The sequence below is a fragment of the Pogona vitticeps genome, chromosome 4 (assembly GCF_051106095.1).
Source record: "Pogona vitticeps strain Pit_001003342236 chromosome 4, PviZW2.1, whole genome shotgun sequence".
NCBI lineage: Eukaryota > Metazoa > Chordata > Lepidosauria > Squamata > Agamidae > Pogona > Pogona vitticeps.
The window spans coordinates 30,986,776-31,008,010 of record NC_135786.1 but is presented as its reverse complement, the minus strand read 5'-3'; the positions used below and the strand labels follow the sequence as shown (position 1 = coordinate 31,008,010).

At 40.1% G+C, this 21,235-nt stretch overlaps 1 protein-coding gene across 7 annotated transcripts in view; it reads left to right on the top strand.

Moving 5' to 3' along the window:
• The window catches only part of L3MBTL1 (L3MBTL histone methyl-lysine binding protein 1), a 56,019-nt gene extending 47,258 nt beyond the window's left edge, over positions 1-8,761 (top strand). For 2 of the 7 annotated variants that reach the window (XM_078393179.1, XM_078393180.1), the window contains exons 20-22: positions 3,203-3,344; positions 4,470-4,532; positions 6,761-8,761. In XM_078393179.1, coding sequence (XP_078249305.1) covers positions 3,203-3,344; positions 4,470-4,494 — 167 coding nt within the window. In that variant the 3' untranslated portion in view covers positions 4,495-4,532; positions 6,761-8,761. Of the gene's footprint in view, positions 1-2,608; positions 2,792-3,186; positions 3,345-4,469; positions 4,533-6,760 lie in introns of those variants that run through there. The other 5 variants (XM_020801153.3, XM_078393178.1, XM_020801152.3 and 2 more) reach the window with 3 other exon arrangements.
• The last annotated feature ends 12,474 nt before the right edge of the window (positions 8,762-21,235 follow it).

Sequence of the window (21,235 nt, the reverse complement as noted above, 5' to 3'; positions counted from 1 at the left end):
ACTTACCCCCTGAGATTCGCGCGGCTCCCTCGCTGGGTATTTTTAAGAAACAATTAAAAACTTGGATGTTTAGGCAGGCCTTCCCAACAGATAATTCCTGACGATTTTTTCCTACCCTATAGCTCTCCTATCTTGTTTAATAATTTTTTTTCTTTTTCTTTTTGTTAAGTAATATGGTTATATGTATTTTATTGTTTTATTCTCATGTTGTTAGCCGCCTAGAGTGGTCCTCACACGACCAGATAGGCGGGATATAAATAAAATAAAATAAAATAAATAAATAAATAAATAAATAAATAAATAAATAAATAAATAAATAAATAAATAAATCCAGGAACACCCTTTGTGGCCTTCATAGATCTCACAAAGGCCTTTGATTTGGTTAGCCTTTTTTAAAATACTTCCCAAGATTGGATGTTCACCTCAACTCCTTAACATCATCAGGTCCTTTCATGGGGGAATGAAGGGCACCATAATTTTTGATGGCTCAACATCAGATCCCTTTGACATCGGATTCCAAAATATCTCCTGTACGGAGAATTAGTGCAGCGAAATCGCCTCAGAGGGAGACCCCAGCTGCAATACAAGGATATCTGCAAGCAGGATCTGAAGGCTTTAGGAATGGACCTCAACAAATGGAAAACCTTGACATCTGAGTGTTCAGCCTGGAGGCAGGCGTTGCATCACAGCCTCTCCCAATTTGAAGTCACCCTTGTCCAGCAGGCCGAGGCAAAGAGGCAGTCCTGAAAGCAGCAAAATCAGGGAGCTGGACAGGGGACAGACTGTATTTGTCTTCAGTGTGGAAGGAATGGTCACTCTCGAATTGGCCTTCTCAGTCACACAATATGCTGTTTCAAGTCCTCCATACAGAGCACGTTACCATAGTCTCTCGAGACTGAAGGATGCCTAATCAATCAATCATCCATGGGCAAAACACAAAACAAGACATGAAAATGAAAATAGGGTGCTGAGGTTTTTATCCAGTGGAAGTCTCTCCACTGATAGAAGGCACTGTCCCCTTTCAGAAGAGGGAAGGAGACAGTTTTCAGTGATGCCCCTCCCTCTTGCAGACCACTTCAGATCTGCTGTTAAATGTGAGTTGGGTGACTGAGCTTGGTGTAGTGGCAATGGAGAATGAGGGCAGCACAGGAGAAAGAAAATTAAGGTAGGGAAGCAGCCCAATTTCTCCTTCCACCAGCAAGATGATCCTTACTGGACACAAGCCTGTGTATTCCAAAGCTCAAAAAATACAGCTTGATAAAAGCTTCACTTCACAAACTACCTCTGATACTAAAAGGTAGCAATTAAAAACAATATGTCTCCATGGCTTCTGACCACATCCTGCTGGCAATAATATGCTAGCAGTTGATTTTGTCACTTCAGCTACAAGTCCTAACAGAATTTTAAGAATCGGAGAATCTTAGAATAATAGAGCATTTGTTTGAAAGGAAAGGTATATTGATTTTGCTGTTGTCTGAACCCTAAATTCAAGATAGCAACCCACTTGGGTCTCAAAATATTTTTTTGAAAAAGCAGAGCAAAGTTAGACAGAAATTCTGTAGATAGTAGACTTTGTATTAAGGAAATAGAGAAGCAAATTAGGGTTGTATATTGCCTTGTAGCAGTTTTAAATTGTTTTTTTTATTCGAGGAGCATTGTTAGAATAATGCAAAAGTCTATTGACCAAAGCAACCTTCTACACACAAAACTAGTTTAATGAAACATTTTCACATTATCATTTCATAAGATTTTGAGAAGAATTTTCAAGTTTTATGCCAATCACTTCACAGTCCTAAGGGTTTTAAAGTAGACAGAAAGTAATGAGTAACTAACACTCTTTACAACATTTACTCACACAAATTATTTTGGGAAAAGAGGGTTACAACAACATCCATAACAAATTACCTTAAAAACAACTTTTCAAGTACCCAACAGAACAATAAACAACTGAACTGCTGAATAGTTCAATGAGAAATGGCACTCCACCCCAAACCAACACGTTTCTTTCCGTGCTTCCGTTGCAATGGGCGGGAAGGTGGGCCAAGGGCAGGGGATTGTGGGAGTTGTAGTCTAAAACTTTTGGAGCACCCCTGCCACCCCCTTCTTGAAGCAAACTGTTATACTCAAACCACTGACATGCTGCCCTTTTTGCCTCCACTGAACGGATCCTCAGGGTTCAGGGAGAAAGAGGAGCGGCTGACTTTCTGCAGTGCATTTGCTTCTCTCTATGACAGCCCTGTAGATTTTGCCCTCAGCACTCTCAGTTCAATTTGAGAGCTTTGTCTCCCAGAGGATTTACACACAGAGGCACATCACACCCGTGTACACGGAAGACAGGGGAAGATCTCAAGTTCGACATCCCTCAAAGCCATTTAAAGTTGGCCAGGTGAACTTTCTTCCCCCCTGACAGCCAGCCAGCCACAACAGGGCAACAAGAAAAGCCAGAAAAGCTGCTGAATTCCCACTCACCCAGGATGACCCGAGCCAGCCCTGTCCCTAGAAATCCTGCTATGGCACCCCAAACTGACCCGTTTCTCTCCGTGCTTACCTTGCAACAGGCGGGAAGGCAGGATGGACAAACGGGGCTTTTCTCTCCCTCCCCACCCAGGGACAAGGCAGCGCTTCACCGGGTGAGGATGGGGACCCGAGAGACCCTTTTCTTCCACCCAATCCACACTTGGTGCTCCCCTAAGGGAGGAAGGCGAGACGTGGCAGGCAGAAAGAGCTGGATTGTCTGGCAGTGGTGGCACCGGATCCACTGCCAGCACCGCGGCTGCAGCTGCCTTCACAGGTTTGGTTTGCTCCAGCGCCCCCCTACCGCCCCCTTCTGTTCCACCGCCCACATACCGCCCCTTTTCATTCTACCGCCCCCCCTGAAAAATGAAATCGCCCCCTGGGGGGCATTATCGCCCACGTTAAGAACCACTGATTTAAAGCATGGGTAGAATCAGAATTCAGTTCCTTACCCAGTCTTTACTCTTATGCATCATACATACATGGCTTTAGCAGAAATCCTGATTTAAGATATGGGCCTGCTGTCAACATGTCAAATTTGGTTCATAATGTCTTCCTAGCTTCAAACAACATCTAAACATCATTGACACAAGCCCTGGGAAAGCAGAGGGAAAGCCTTTTTCTTTTTCACTTCATTGCTTTAAGCATCACTGTTTTGAATGCCATTGACAGCCATTTCTTCAGACAGCATGCACCAGTCTCTCTTCATGTCGGCCTTGTCAGCACACCCAGATCGTTCCCTGTCCCTCTGCTGGGAACAGCACTGTAAGCTTCTGCCTGGTGTGGCTGGGATCACAGCATCAACAGTGGCTAAATGGACCACCGATGAGGTAAGAGTGTGTGGATATACAATAGGTGTAAGCACAGGAAATTAGCTATGGCTCTCTGGAGGCAGAGCCATGTTAATGAATTCACTACTGTTACTCTGCTTGTGCATTCCTACATGGCTGCAGACACATGAGTATGTTCCAAGTCACTTGCACATTGTTTCATTTGCCCACACAAGGAACTCAGGGATTCCCAGTTTATATACTGTAATTGCTGCTGCTCACAGACAGAAAGAAGGATATTGAAGACCTAGCATATAGATACTTATAAACTAACTTTATTTGTTTTAGACCTATTTATGTATCATATACTGTTACCAGGTCTCGTTCCTGTCAGTAATTCCCCAATTCCCCTGTGCTCCACAGGGCGGTGCCCAGTGTGTAGAATTTTGTAGTATTACATAATGTTTGTCCTGCAAGTATCTTTAGGAGTTATCTTACTTGAACTTTCACAACAATTCTGTCAACATTTTAAAAGAATGCTAGACACCTTTTTACCATTCTGAGCACACAACTACATATTATGGAGAAACTATGTGAAGGAGTAGCTTGTCTTTCTCCCCTCTTCCAGTTCCTGCCATTCAAATTGCTTCATATACCCTGCCTTTTGGATGGTTCCAAAATCCAACTAAGCATAGCTAGGGGAAAAAAAAGATTGCCCAAGAAGGTTAGACTTTGCAGGGAAGAATTAGGAGGTACAAAAGAAATTAAATATTCTTCCTTTCTGCTCATTGATTTTAACAAAATGGGGGTTGTGGTGATAATGATGAGGATAGATTTCTCCCAACTTTTTCACAAAAAGCAAACAAAATTACCTACCCAAAATTAATGTAGCACAAAAGAATTTACACTCTGCCTCTGGTAATTAAAAAGAAAACCTGAACCAGCTAATCCAAACTTCAGTCTAAAACGGCAACAGAATTTACAGTAAAACAGATATTATAAAGAGGCCCATTGAGATAAATTGTATTTTTAAAATGCTTTTAATGAAACATTTTATTTTTGTTATTCTGGAAAACAGGGTTGGAAATATGTTTGCTGAGCAATGGAGTGTATTTGTGTATGTTTGTAGTCCTTCTCCACATCTTTTTAAAAGAAAAAATATTCATTCTGTTTTTCTCCCTCAAGGTATTTAGCTTTGTACAGACACTGACAGGCTGTGAGGACCAAGCAAAGCTCTTCAAGGATGAGGTAGGGATATGAGTCACATTCTTATGAAAGAGAGATTATGGTGGTATTTATAATGGGAAGCAGACTTGTTAGGAACCACGTATGAATGTAGCTCCCCCACCCCCACTCCGCCTGCTCATTACTTTTGGACTACGGATCTCATAATTCCTATCCGGTAGCCTTTAGATGATAGGAGTGTAGTGCAAATGTTATGGAGGGCACCAATTTCAGGAAAGTTGTGCTGACAAAACTATGTAGTGCAGGTTTTCCTCTGAAGTCTTGCTGATACCTCATCCTTTCTTCTTTACCATACCCCACTCAAGAGTGGCAATACAAATTAAGACAGATTTTCCATGGTGATACAGTTGGGAGGATTTGACAGAAAACTCAGGACCTCCCTAAATGAGACACTTGATTTTCTCTCTACAAGCAGTGCATCCTTAAGGGAAAAAGACTGACAGTCTGTTCTAACACAAACTTGCCCTACATTCACAAACTGAGCTTTTTTTTTCATTTTGTCATTGATATTTGGGAGACAGCATAACTTGCCTGCATGCTTCATATTGTCTGCATATCAGATACTCAGGCATATGGCACTGAAAGATTTGCATGTCTGAAGGGATAACATTGCAAGTAGAGGCAATAAACTCTAGATCAACATGTGATTTGATCCTTTGTTAAGGAGTGGTTGAGGAAAATATAGTTTGGGTTATGAGAGGCTGGAGAAGTTTTATTGAGATTAAACTTGGTTTTGGTTGGAGTGATTTTATGGTAGCTTGGTTGAGGGAAAAGTCCTCATGGAGTGTGTGAGGCCGTTGTCAGGTATTTATTGAAAGACAGCAACCTTTAGTAACCCAAATATCTTCTCCAAAATTGTGCCTATTTAATAAATTATTTAACATTTGGGATTGTTTCAGGTGGTAGTCCTTTATCTCACAACTAAACGTATAGTGCCAAGCAATTTTTTTATTTGATTCGGAATCTGCCGCCTTCTCAGAGTCAGTACCCAAGGTAGTTCACAACAAAATTAAAACAGATAAAGCAATAGATAAAAACAGCTATAAATAAAAGCAAAAGCAACAAGATACTCTTGTGGTACTTCACTTTTTTAGTTGGTCTTAAGGACTAAAATGTTTTACATATCACTTATAAACTTACAGAAGGTTATCATGTTGAAACACAGTTAAACCATATCATTGAAATGATAATGATAATGAAGAGTAAGTTTAAAGTGCATCAAAAAGGCACAGCATGAATCTATGAAAAGTTCTTTCCTCAACAATTAGTTGCTGAAAGGCTCCCAGAATAAAATGATATTTGCCTGAAAGCAGAAAGATAAAAAGAAGAGGAGGGTAGACTAAGTTTTTGCAGCTTGGAGAGCCACCAAGAAGATCCTCTCAGGCATCCTCACCAAACATACTTGTAAAAGTGGTGAGACTAACAGAGGGGCATCATTTGAAGATCTCCCTCACTTTGACCTGTGCCCAGAAACAGACTGCTACCAAAGACACTGTTGTAAGATAAGGGTGGTGTTTACCTTCGCGCTGGTCCCAACCAGCAATCTGGCAGCAACCCACTGAACAAGATGAAGTTTCTGAACACTATTGAAGGCAGCCTACATATAGACCATGTTAGAGTAAGGCCTGTGTCACTATGGCCAGACGAGACATCTGTAGGAATTGGTGCAGCTGGTGCCACAACTTTGTACAAATGCACTCAGCCAGCACCAAAACCTGGATGTCTACTGCTGACATTTTAAAGTACTGGTGACAGCAGGTACAAGTCAGAGTTTGGAACCATGAAATATAATGGCAGGAAGTTCAACAAACTTAAAGAGAAAGCATTTTTTTTAAAGAGAGAAAGAAATGTCCAGGGAAATAGTTATGTGGCATTGTCCTTTGATTTTCATTCAATTTGAGTGCTCAGAAGTTGTTTATTGCCTGCTGGGGTACATCTTCTCTTAGCTGGACAACCATACCATGGTAAATTCCATTGAATGGTAAGCTTCCACCCTGAAAATGCAGGTATATTCTCTTCCCACATTCTGGAAGCCAGTTGTGATTATTGCACAGGTAGTGCTCAAAGAGCTGTTATTTGTGGCTAGAGGGACCAAAATAGAATGTCACCTTCTGGTACTAATCATTTCACTTCCCATAACCCTCCCAGTAAGCACTGAGCAAAGACAGCTTAAAGTAAAGACCTACCAATATGCATGAGAAAGAAACTTCAACATCTCTCTTTCTCCACAGATGATTGATGGTGAAGCATTCCTCCTGCTGACTCAGGCTGACATTGTGAAGATCATGAGCGTCAAACTTGGCCCAGCACTTAAAATCTACAATGCCATTCTCATGTTCAAAAATGCAGATGACACCTTAAAGTGAGCCACCCTGAGGAGTATTTGACTTTCCTCTCCTTAGAAGATGCCGAACTCTCCTGTTTATCTGTCTCAGCAGAGTGGAGATCTTCTGACTTTCGCAGCTGTAAAATCCTGCCAACTTGCTCCCTCTTTGAGTCTCCGTCTTTGTTTACATACCAGATCCATCCCCTGTCTGTCTTCCTCTCTCTTTGTACCAGCCTTTCTGAATACTGCCTGAATATGTCTGCCAGTGGAGCTCCAGCATTGACCTGCCTGATCCCACAAACCCTGTCAAGGTCTTCTCTTGGTGGTTTTAAAGGCACACAGCATAGATCTGAGACTAGGTTTGCTGCTAGATTTAAGCTGCCTTGGTTTTAATTCTTCAGATCTGACAGCCTGGGTTCAGGCATCTTACATTATGTCTGAATTTTCATGAAACAGAGAAGGAAAACAACTGTAAGTCAATTGCCAGTATATTCATTTTACCCAACTTCAAGCAGTATGAGATATTTGGAAGCAATTCTGAACTGTGGCATTGCATTATGAAAGTCGTTTCCCAAATATCAGGGATTAGACCTTGAACTTCACGGGGATGATTGATAAATATCTATCCAGGGACTTAATCCTTCCAAGGCAGACTACTGGACTAAGTACACAGAAGATATAACACACTCTAACAGTTCCGGATTCACTGCTGCTATGAAACAAACAAATGATGATTTGGTGCTCACAATTTACAGAATCATAATATTACCATGTTAGGCATGGAGGTTAAGATTCACTGAGCAGTTTAGGTAATATTGTTCCTTGCTTTAACTTCTACAAATGCCGATTGTCAGGTTAGCTTGGAGCACTTTCCCCCAAAGTGCACCAAAAAAAAAAGCGAACATGGCTGGTATCTTGTCCGAAATACATCATTCCTCCTTCCTCCCATCTGTGGCAGGAATAACTAAAGTTAGGGCTATTTCACTTTGTCCCATCCTGTTGGACTATCAGGTGCTGTACCATGTAAAAGATGATTATGTGCAATGGTGCAATTATCCACTTTTTTAAATTCATCATTTCTGGCCCATCAAATTGTATTTATTCAGTGTGTGCCAAATGTTTACATCCAGCTACTTGACAGTGTCTCTTGAAAACATAACCTAGGAACTCTCCTTTTTATAAAAAGAAACACAGGTGGCAATGTCTTATTTTCTTTTTAACCGCATGAATACAATGTGTGATGTGACCTATGCTTTCCAAGTCATCAAGAACTCTGCTGTTTTCCTACACATACTTTTTCCTTTTGTTCTTTTGATGAGGATTAGCAAAGCACTGGTGCCAGATGTTCTGTTGAGCCACTTCAGCTGCTTTTAGCTATGTGGACTAAGAAGAGGCTTAAGCTCCAATGCCAGTCCTCCTATTAGACAGAAGGGAAGAGGTGGCTCCAGACAGCAATTTCTGCATACTTTTAAGACAGGTCACACCCTGTTAATTTTTTTTACTGTTATGTTTTCATTTTGGGAAAGGAGGGGTAGGAGCCATAAATATTTTCCATCTCAGGTTCCAAAATATTTTGGAATGGCCCTATTAAGTCAAGCAATCACTTCTAATTTCAGTAGTGCTAGTTGTCTTTCTGGATGTTTTCTAACTCAGTACTCCTTTAGTCCTTACACAAGCATATCTCAATTGATAACGGTCCTATGTCATATGCCAATTCCACAGAGTCTAATAATCAGCCCAAGGCTTCTATGGCCAAGCAGGGATTTGGACATGGGTTTCTTAAGTTGAAATGCAGCCCTCAGTTTACTAGTGCATTGCATATCACTTCCAGTGTATGGAGCTCCGTGAGGCTGTTAGAATTTTTCTTTGTCCTCCTTCAGTCTGTAACAACAGAACTAAAGTTTTTCACCCATACCTGTACACCAGCAACATGTCTCATAGTAATATGGTCTGTGAAGTCTACATTTTTTAAATATTTGGGTTAAGCTCATGGAAAGCTCTATGGAAATGCAGCATTTTGACTCCAGTATTATGAAATGCTTGGTTGTATTTGGCTTTCTCTTTTAACTGATGGCTGCCTGCTATTCAGAAGAAATTTTTATCTTGGTTTCTCTCTATGTGTGTCAAGTTAGCTTTTGTTCTTCAAGCAATCTTTCTGCTGGTTTCATAATGTCTTCCTTTTGAACATCAGCATATGTTTGCTTGCCAAGAGGCATAATACTGAGAAGAACGCAGTTTTGCACTTTTGATTAAATGGTCCGAGAAGATACAATTCATGTGTGCTGCCAAACTATCCATATGTTTAAAGAAATCTTCTTTTTCACCAACCAGGAAAAAAATGAAGAAAATGACTGGTTAAGATAGTGAAACAGGGCTGTGTCCTCGCACCAACACTTTTTGGGATCTTTTTTGCTGTCATGCTGAAGCATGCCTTTGGAACTGCAACAGAAGGTGTCTATCTCCGGACTAGATCAGATGGAAAGCTCTTTAATCTCTCTAGATTGAGAGCGAAGACCAAAGTCCAACTGAAATGCATGCGGGACTTCCTCTTTGCAGACGATGCAGCCATTGTTGCCCACTCTGCTGAAGACCTCCAACAACTCATGAATAGTTTCAGCAAGGCCTGCCAAGACTTTGGACTAACAATCAGCCTGAAGAAAACACAAGTCATGGGCCAGGGTGTGGACTCACCTCCCTCTATTACCATCTCCACACAAGAATTGGAGGTTGTTCATGACTTTGTGTACCTTGGCTCAACCATCTCTGACACCCTCTCTCTAGATGTCGAGCTGGATAAACGCATTGGGAAAGCAGCCACCGTGTTCTCTAGACTCACAAAGAGAGTATGGCTCAATAAGAAACTGACAACACATACCAAGATCCAGGTCTATAGAGCCTGTGTCCTGAGCACACTCCTCTACTGCAGCGAGTCCTGGACCCTTTGTGCCCGGCAGGAGAGGAAGCTGAACACCTTCCATATGCGTTGCCTCCGACGGATTTTTGGTATCACCTGGCAGGACAGAGTTCCAAATAGAGTAGTCCTAGAACGAGCTGGAATTTTCAGCATGCATACATTACTGAAACAGCGACGTCTACGCTGGCTTGGGCACGTTGTGAGAATGGCTGATGGTCGGATTCCAAAGGATCTCCTATATGGAGAATTAGTGCAGGGAAATCGCCCCAGAGGGAGACCACAGCTGCGATACAAGGATATCTGCAAGCGGGATCTGAAGGCCTTAGGAATAGACCTCAACAGATGGGAAACTCTGACATCTGATCGTTCAGCCTGGAGGCAGGCAGTACATCACGGCCTCTCCCAATTTGAAGAGACCCTTGTCCAGCAGGCTGAGGCAAAGAGGAAGTCACAAAGGAAGCAAAACCAGGGAGCTGGACAGGGGACAGATTGGATTTGTCTCCAGTGTGGAAGGGATTGTCACTCTCGAATTGGCCTCCTCAGCCACACTAGACGCTGTTCCAAGTCCTCCATACAGAGCACGCTACCATAGTCTTTCGAGACTGAAGGATGCCTACTATGACTACTATGAAGATAGTGAGATATTTCTTTTTATGATAAGATGAAAAATGCAGGCTTTAATAAGAAAACTGTCTTAGTTTGGAACATGATCTGAACAAGTCCAGATTATATAAGGTCCTGCTTATATGAGGACCAGTCATGTATTTGGGGAAAAATCCTATGAAGATGGAAAGAAATATCCCTTTCTTATTAACATACGTCTTAATCATCCAATTATGAATGCATGTTCATAAGCAGAGATGTTTTTGGTGCAGCAGTGATGAATACAGGTGGGGGCATCTCTATTATTGTCTGATGAAATCTCAGTCATTTAGAAAATTGCTTCCTTTGTGCTATTTTTGTGTCACAGATAAAGAGTCAGGTCTGCACCTTTGCATCTGTTGTTAATAGTTTTGGACTGAGACTCAGGTGACAAGTCACTTTCTGAAGCCTTTTATACACTGAACAGCAGGCAGCCACTTGAAATCTTCAATGAAAAACAGTATTCATGTAGTATTTTGGATTCAGTCAATTAATCCCATGGATTCCATACTACATTCTTTCTCTCTTCTTATTTATTTGTCTATATCTATCATTATTTTTTGGAAGAATGTCCAAGATACTGAGTGAGCTTCAATGAATTTGCAACAGGAATAGAACCTAGATCAGGCATTGCTCTCCTCAGCCCTGACTTCTTCCAAAACAAAATAACCTTTAATGGAAGTGAGGGTGAAATGTAAAATCTAATATTGTGCATCTGGGTTCTTTGGCATATGTGTGTTTGGCACAGAGAGTAAAAGAGTGGCTTTTGATGGTGAAATATGCACACTTCTAAGTCAAATGGAAATCCAGCACTCCTGGTTTTTTTTTCCCTTTTTGTCCACCATCATAAGTATTCCAATCTGAAATCTCTTGCCCTTTTGTGACATAGAATGTTTTAATCATTCCAGATGGAGGAAATTGCACATTTAGTTGATTAGATGGTTGGAGTTATTTACTTCTAAAATATGATGTGAACATTAACTTTTGTGGAAAGAAAATAAATTTAAACCCAAAGAATGTGTGTGTGTGTGTGTGTGTGTGTGTGTGTGTGTGTGTGTGTGTGTGTGAGAGAGAGAGAGAGAGAGAGAGAGAGAGAGAGTTCCCCCTCCACAACTGTATTAAGTATTTCTGTAAATCAGGGGTCAGCAACTTTGGAAGGCTGGGGCCAATAGATTGTCTCCAGGATCCTCCAGAGACTATGTGGATTGCCAAAAATGAAAAGAAAGAAATGGCAAATGGCCAAAAGTCTACTGCTAGTGTTAGAAAATGAGTGATATTGGATGTTAAAATGCTGCAGGGCTCCCCTGTAATCTATTTAATAGGTGAGCCTCATCTTCTAGAGGCTGAGGGAGGGTATCTGGGGAGCTTTGGGTGGCCAAAACAGTCTTGAGGTCTGTGTGAGGCCGATAAACTGCATTTATCTGCTGTAAATATTGGGAACAGAGCATTGGTACTGAACAGTAGCAGATGGCAAGGGAGGAAGAGAAGGCAACTTTGGGGCTCATCAGATATTGTCTGGAAAATGTTTGGTGTCTCCAAGTGACAGTGCTTCTGCCAAGGGCCTGGAGAGCTCTGGACAAGATGAACTGATCATTATCATCCTATGTGGCTCATTGCAGGAGGTTTTTGTCTCAGGTGTCCTAACAATCACTCATTTTTCTGGAGGGTGGCGAACCAGTAGGACACTGGCTACTAAATTTAGGTCCCCATATATGCTTGGATTAAAACTCCCAATGTCTTCACTACTAGCTGAGCTGGCCAGGATTTCTGGGAGTTGTAGTCCAAGAACCTCTGGGGACCCAAGGTTGGGAACCACTGCAATAGGAGATATGATGCTGCATGGATAAATTCATCAATAGCTGAGAGGTTCAGAGGCATTTCTTTCTTAATTAACTGCTCCTAAGTAGGCTTGAAGAAGTCTATTTCACAACAAAGTAAGACACCAAACAGACAAAATTAGCTCCTCCCATTCCTGAAATCCAGGTTCTAATCTGTACTAACTTTAGGCACTTTTGAAATGTAAGAGTCCAGATCTAAAATTTAAAGTAGGTTTACACTTTTAAGGCTTTCTTGGGGTCTTGAGTGCAATGGAAGAAAGGAACATCCTTTATTGGCACATGGTCATCTTTTCCTCTTCCTCTTTTGTGGTTCCTTGGATTGCTGCGTTGTCCTAAATGTGAAAAAAAAAAACAGGGGCAGATCTTTAGGTGACAGTCCTACTGTGATAAATCCTGCCAAAATGCCCTTTATTTTAAGGACCGCCTTTTGTAGAGGGCAAAAATGGTGTTTTCAGAAAAAAAGCATTTTCATGAAACAGAAGCTTTTTTGCACTTTCATTCATTTGCACTTGTTCAGTTTGTCTTCTGATATTTGCACCTTTTGTGTTTTCATGATGGAAATACTATAACTGTATCTAGTGCAGCTATTCTGGAACTTTGTGTCCTGAGTATACAGAAGGTAAATATAAAGTAAAAAAAAAAAGCAAGATGTGATATGTTTTGTCAGTGTTTTACAATAATAATAAATGTGAATTACGGAATTATACAAATATGATATGGAGTTAATGTTTTTGTTCTTTTCAGGGATTTTATTATGAATTAATTAATTTAATACTGGATAGGACATATGTAAAATAAAGTGAAAATATTCAAAGTGACAAAAATGTATAGAATGTCTTAAATTTTAAGATGTGTGGATTTCAAATCACAGAAAAATACTAATTTGGCTTGTACCTATACAGTCAGAACATTGATCCACTGATTTCAGAACTGTCATTGTGGGGGTGGGCAACCATGACAGGTCCATGAGGCAATTTTCTGCCCCTTCTTCCCTAGACTTCCAGGGACCACCCATATTTATTTATTTATGCCCCACCTTTCTCCTCAAGAGGATCCAAATTTTCCAAATTGTGGAAAAGAGGGGGGAAAACTGAAATCGAAGTAGCCAACATTCACTTTTGGTCTTGCAAAACAAATATTTTCATGGTTACAACACTGTGGGAAGCTCTCTATTTAATGTTGGAGGGGTTTGGAATTTGATTATTCCTTTTTGGTACAAAGAAAAAGAAAGTATGGAGAGATTGGCTGATTTCACTTAGGGGACAAAAATATCAGCCTGGATATTTATTGGCTAAAGAAAATAAACAAACAAAATACAATTATTATTATTATTATTATTATTATTATTATTATTATTATTATTATTATTATTATTATTATTATTATTATTATTATTATTATTATTATTATTATTATTATTATTATTATTATTATTATTATTATTAATCTGATTTATATCCCGCTCATCTGGTCAGATTCACCACTCTGAGTGGCTTCCATAAAAAAATACAATAAAGCATAAAATTATTACAAGTAAACAGCACCACATATAATAAAACAAATAGATAGAAAGAGAAAGGAAATTAAGTACTGACAGGAAGGAAGGCCTGAACATATAACCATGTTTTTAGCTGTTTCTTAAATGTGCCCAGCGTAGGCATACAGTGCATGCTTTTGTTCTTTCCTTTATAGAAAGTGGAACTATATCTCCATCTTTTGAGAGCAGAAGATGGAGGAAAGAGGAAAGGCAGCTAAAAAAGGAACAACAGGAAGGAAGGGAAAATATCAAGGACTCTTAAGGCAGTGGTTCCCAAGTGTTCTTGGACTGCAATTCCCAGAAGCCTTCACCACCTGCTGTGCTAGCCAAGGTTTCTGGGAGTTGCAGAACCACTGCTCTAAGGCATACTCTACATTTAAGCCAGTGTGTGATCTGCCAGTGATATAGCTCAGTTTGGGTCCATTTGTAGCTCAATCTAGTTTACGGTATTTTCCAACAGCTACACAAAACAGAGTCCAAAGTTATGAACCAGATCTCTACCCACCCCACCAGTGTGCTTAACTGATACATCTTTATATGAAATTTGTGGCCCTGAAATTTGCTTTATTAAAGAGAGCTTAGTGAAATAATGGCATGTTTTATTTTGAGTGAGTTGAAAAGGATGCTTTTCACAAACACTGCAGGTAGCCCTGGAAATCTTCCCTCTTTTGGTGCTTATTTAGAGGTGACATCAACAGGTGACTAACCTATCTGTTCAGAGTGAGAGCAATGCAATAGAGATACTGTTGATGTCACTCTGAGTTGGCTTTGTTTTCAGTCACATTGTCATATGGTTCAGTCTTATTTGCTATGGGTTTCTGATGTAGTCACATGTACTCCATGATTATTAATTACCACATTTATTCCAGGCTGTAGCATTGGGCATGCAGGTAGCCATAAAGTACAGCAAACCAGAATACAACACTATAAGATTTTGGGGGTTTTTCTCAGGGAACATTTTGCTCCTCCCTCAGGAGGCACTACTAAAAGAACAAACATTCAGTTAAGGCATGCTTTTCAGACTACTGTAAGTTCTGAACACATATCATAAGGTATGGTGTACATTTTATCTTGCTGCTTGAAGTGGCAAACTGAAGTCCTTCCCCACCAGGAAGAATCTAATTTATTTAATTTTATTTGAGATATTTTTACTCCGCTTTTCTCCTTTAAAGGGGGCCAATTGAAAGGGGACATCCCTTTCTGCACTGTTCTTGGAACGAGGGTCCCACAAACATTTAAAAATCATTAGAAACTCAATGTGACAAACAGTCATATGGGGGGGCAACAAGGACAAATAAAATGAGGCAAGTACAATGGATATAAACATTTTACACCCCCCCGTTAACATGTCAAGTGTCTGTGATGTAAAAAAATAAGACAAAGGTAAATCATTTCAGAACTTTTTCCACCTTTAATGAGACCTATGAACTGTACAACTCAATTGAACAACAAACTGAAATCTTTTAGGTGGAAGGAAGTAAAAATAGAAAACTGAAATAATATGGTTGCCTCTGTGTGCACATCTTATAAGTGGGGATGTATCTGTGTTCAGCAATCACATTCAAACTCATGTTAAATAGGAGTCAGTACACCCCTGACATCATTCAAAGTGCCTCTGAGGAATCCCAAATAAAGATCAGCTGTGCTAGTAGGACTTTCCTGACATTTTCTTAGTCACATCCTACAGCAGAAGCCATGGTCCGCAGAGAGCTTCCAAAGCATCAGAGGGATCTCATTGTTAAAAGGTATCATGCAGGAGAAGGGTACAAAAGAATTTCCAAGGCATTAGATATACCATGGAACACAGTGAAGACAGTCATCATCAAGTGGAGAAAATATGGCAAAACAGTGACATTACCAAGCACTAGAAGTCCCTGCAAAATAGATGAAAAGGCTAGAAGAAAATGGGTCAGGGAGGCTACCAAGAGGCCTACAGCAACATTAAAAGAGCTGCAGGAATATCTGGCAAGTAGTGGCTTTGTGGTACATGTGACAACAATCTCCCATATTCTTCATATGTCTGGGCTATGGGCTAGAGTGGCAAGATGGAAGCCTTTTCCTATGAAGAAAAAAATTCAAGCCCTGCTAAATTTTGCAAAAGCACATCTGAAGTCTCCCAAAAGCATGAGGAGAAAAGTGTTGTGGTCTGATAAAACCAAGGTTGAACTTTTCGACCCTAATTCCAAAAGATATGTTTGGCGCAAAAACAACACTGCACATCACCAAAACAACACCATACCCACAGTGAAGCATGGTGGTGGCAGCATCATGCTTTGGGGCTGTTTTTCTTCAGCTGGGACAGGGACTCTAGTCAAGGTAGAGAGAATTATGAACAGTTCCAAATACCAGTCAATATTGGCACAAAACCTTCAGGCTTCTGCTAGAAAGCTGAACATGAGGAGGAACTTCATCTTTCAGCATGACAACAACCCAAAGCATACATCTAAATCAAGAAAGGAATGGCTTCACCAGAAGAAGATTAACATTTTGAAATGGCCCAGCCAGAGCCCAGACCTGAATCCGATTGAACATCTGTGGGATGATCTGAAGAGGGCTGTGCACAGGAGACACCCTTGCAGTCTGACAGAGATTGCCAAGTCAAGATGTGCCATACTGATAGACTCATACCCAAAAAGGCTGAGTGCTGTAATAAAATCAAAAGGTGCTTCAACAAAGTATTAGTTTAAGGGTGTGGACACAGAGGCAATCATATTATTTCAGTTTTTTATTTTTACTTCCCTCCACCTAAAAGATTTTAGTTTGTTGTTCAACTGAGTTGTACAGTTCATAAAGTAAAAGTAAAGGTAAAGGTTCCCCTTGACAATTTTTGTCCAGTCGTGTTCGACTCTAGGGGGCGGTGCTCATCCCCGTTTCCAAGCCATAGAGCCAGTGTTTGTCCGAAGACAGTCTTCCGTTGTCACATGGCCAGTGCGACTTAGACACGGAACGCTGTTACCTTCCCACCGAGGTGGTCCCTATTAATCTACTCGCATTTGCATGCTTTCGAACCGCTAGGTTGGCGGGAGCTGGGACAAGCGACCGGAGCTCACTCCGTCCTGTGGATTCGATCTTACAACTGCTTGGTCTTCTGACCGTGCAGCACAGGCTTCTGCGGTTTAGCCCGCAGCACCACCACATCCCTTGGTACAGTTCATAGGTCTCATTAAAGGCAGAAAAAAGTTCCGAAATGATTTATCTTTGTCTCATTTTTTTACATCACAGACACTTGCCATTTTAACAGAGGTGTGTAAACTTTTTATATCCACTTTAAGCTGCATTTAAGTTTCCCTGTGCTTTAAACTGGCATTTCAGCTTCCCATCTTATATCTGGCATAAACAGCATCCCAAAATCTCTTCTTGCTTGAATCCGGTGCCACTTTTTGGGTTGTAGTGTCAAGGGGTACCATTCTCTCTCTGGAATGCCTTAATCCCCTTATTAACATGAAGCTAGAAAAAGAGCACAATTCTTCTGAGTTACTCTGAACACAGCACAGCCTTCAGTCGTTTTTGGAGCTGATGCAGGTGCTCCTGCACCAGCTAACACACAAACACACCCATAAATATCCACACAAACAGTCTTCTATAGCCAGATCAAGAAGTGAAGAATCATGGGTTACTGTAGCAGTTACACTGGCGACGAAATATCATACAATGTCCTTTTTTCACTTGACAAAGCTGCTGCTGTAATCTTCTGCAAATCTTTTTATTAATTTTTAAAACACACACCCTCAAGTACAGCACCTTTGAAAATCTAACTCTGGCTTTTGAACCAGCTCTTATAAATACTGGGCAGTCCTAGTGACTATATATCAGAATAGATTGTCTATAAACTATATACAGTATTTACCACCAGTTTCTATGGCAAGAGATTACCACTGCATTTTCTTTTTGGCTAGCTATAAATTAGAAATAAAAGCAGGAAAATGGAGAGTTATTGCTGCCTAATCCTCACTTGAGTATTTTAAAATGTCTTTAAACTGTCTCATTTCTTCAGCAAAATTCCCCCAATTCCTTCAATCTCTGCATAGTAATTGTGTCTTCTGTAATTTCTGCCAGTTCCAGTGATTTGGACTTAAGTCGTTGAAAACTGTCCCTCAGTATCTGCATTAACAGGGAACACTGCATGCTTATTAGAATAGTGTGTGTCTGCACTACACCATTATAGCACCTAGACTACGCTTAAACTGCCATGGTTTCATTGTATTAGAATTCTGAGATTCATACATTGGGATTTAGGATTCACTGCTGAATTCTCTAGCACAGAATTCTTAGTATCTTGACAATGACAATTACATGTTGGATAGCTCAGTGGTTTAGGTATCTGACTGCAGAGCTAGAAGTTGGGAGTTTGATGCCTTGTTATGCCTCCTTGACAGGAGTGGACTTGATGATCGAGAGGGCCCCTTTCCAGCTCTGCAGTGCTAAGATTATTATAATATTATTATTAAGATGATTCTGAGTCATGGTAACTCTTTCGAGGGTTTACCAGATATAGTGTCCTCAGAAGTTTACTATTCCCTTCTTGTGAGGGCATTCTGGCACTGTGCAGCTTGCTCTAGGCCACATAGGCCTTCTCTTCAGCAAATGAAGGAATTGAACTCCCATCCAGCCAAGAGTTCCATCTCAGTGAGCTTTCCAACCAGCTACTCAGACTACAAATCCCAAGATTTCTCAGTGCAGAGCCACAGCTGTTAAAGAATCATGTAGATAAACTCCCCAGTCACCAATGGCCTACAAGTAATATTGCATTGTGAATTGCAGATTGGGCTTAGCCTGGAAACGTCTGGGTTCAAATCTCTGCTCAGATGCAAAGCTTGACTGGGCAACCTTATTTATGAGCTTCTTGAAGGACAAATGATATTAAAATATTATTACTGTAACTAAACACCAATGATGATTCTGCAATTGGAGATTATGTCCCTTTACAGGTGTCCTGAATCCAAAGCTGCTTATTGATACAGCAATCGCTTCTCGAGTAATGTGGAGAAAATGTTACAGTTCTTTGTTGACCAAATAAGAACTGTTTACCTGAATTTATAGTAGCTGTGAGAAAGGCAGTGTCTGTTTTCACTACAGCAAGGCAATGGACCAAGATAAGATATTTTTTCTCTTGTTAACCCTTACTTGTTATTATCATATGTTGTTGGTTGTATTGAAATCTGCTAATATTTTTGCTTAGTTAAGAACACTTAAGCCTTGTAGCCTGATAGGTGGTATAAAAGTCAAATGAACGGACGGATGGACAAACAAAACATCTGCAAATCATAGTTATTACAAAACCAGTAATTTTTGGAAGGGTACATGGAAGTCAGATATATTGGCCACTGCTGAAATGACTACATATAAGCCTCTGTTGGAAACAGTATGCTAGATCAGATGGCTTGGTCTACTGCAGCTGTTCTTAAGCTAGAAGCTTTCTATTGTTCTGTGACTGACCTTGGTCAACTAAAACACTACCTATATATGTATCTTTAAAATTAATGCTGTTACTGCACTGGTGATGATATAATAACAAAAGAAAAAGAACACGGTATCCTGTTCTCTTGCAATAAAGTGGGGTATGAGCTTGCAGCAGTAGGACAAAACATAACTGATACACATGGGAAATGTACTGCTTTGGTAAGTTAAATTTAGGAAACATAAATCCTAGAGATAAGAAAACCACTTTGCTTATTTTGACAGCTATAGACTGAGAGAGAGAGAGAGAGATCTACACGAGCTTTTCCACTTAGAAAGCATAGTAATAAAGCACTAAGGCTCTAAAAAAAGTAATATGTGACAAAATTTATTTATTTATTATTTATATATTATTTCAATTTAATATCCCACATAACAACTCTGAGCAGTTTACAATAAGCACACAATCAAATCATTAATATAATAAAACCATAAACAATCTAAACAAATAAAAACAGAGGGCACCAGAACATTATTTAAACTACATGAAGCAGAAAATGAGAACAAAAATACAAATAACAAATGGCTGGACAGAGATGGAAAATTACCTCACTCAGCTAGGATCTGAGTGTTTTTAATTAGTTCTTAAATGTCAGCAGGGAGGGGGCATTCACAAAGAAGGCCCTTCCTCTCACAGAAGATTTATGGACCTCTCTCTAAAGGTGGCTACCTAAAGGAGCCTTGTCTACAATGACCTGGTGGATCAGGCAAGGCAGTTGACTTGGGGGGCCAGATGCTCTGACAAGTAACATGGGCCCACACTATGGAAGGTGTGGAGATTAAAATATAAGTTGAAAGTGTTCCTAAAATAGAACAGACATGGAACAGTGGCATGGAAAAGCAGGGTGGTGGAGACTCACCATTTACTAATATTGCAGACACTATATGATTGGTACCAAACCTTTGAAACAACCCATATTCCACTCATAAGTCTTCTTGGGAGGGGAAAGAACTAAATAACAAAGTTGGAGCCCAAGCACAAGGCAGAGACTGAATTCTCATGGCCAGGATCTGATGGTTGTTGTAAGTTTTTTGGGCTGTCTGGCCATGTTCTGGAGCTTTTTCTTCCTAAGAAGAAATACCTCCAGAACATGGCCAAACAGCCCGAAAAACCTATAACAACCAGGGATGGAATATTTGTATGTTATCATGCATTAGGGACTGAGGTTCAAGACCAGGAAATGTAATTTTGGACTACTGTACAACTTTCAGATACCAATGATGTTGGCTAGAAATTCTGGTACTGTAGTCCAACCATTAGTAATGTTTGCAAACTCTGCTGGGATTAAATTACAGGTCATGCTTGAGAATAATTCCAGAAATGCAGTTCCCTATATTTTTATTTTTAAAATCTAGATTTTGTGATATTTACTGCAGTCAGAAGCAGTGTTTGCAAAGGCAAAACAAGCAACATCCTAAACAGCAAAGGCCAAAGAAGACATCACTTTGAAGCTGTAGCTAGCAGTCCCATCTGTTTTACTTTAAAGTATCTTCAGGGGCTCTGTGAGAAGCAGGATTTTATGGTCACAATTCAGATGAGGCCTACCATGCCCTGAACAAAGGTATCTCCATTCACATAACATAATTAACCATGTGAGAAAGGGTTAGATGGAAAAACACAGTATCTCATGAAAAGTACTTTATGCATTACTATTTTTACCTCAGGATAGGCATGTAGGTCAACTCAAGTGTTACAAGTGCTCAAGGAACACCACCTATTTCATTTTAAACATTCTTAAAATCTATAATCAGAAAAATAGCCATATTACCTTAAGTATTTATTATTATTATTATTATTATTATTATTATTATTATTATTATTATTATTATTATTATTATTATTATTAGTAGTAGTAGTAGTAGTAGTAGTAGTAGTAGTAGTAGTAGTAGTAGCAGTAGCAGTAGCAGTAGTAGCAGTAGTAGTAGTAGTCGTCGTCATAGTTGTCGTCATCGTAGTAGTAGTAGTAGTTCTTATAAACATAAAGGAACATG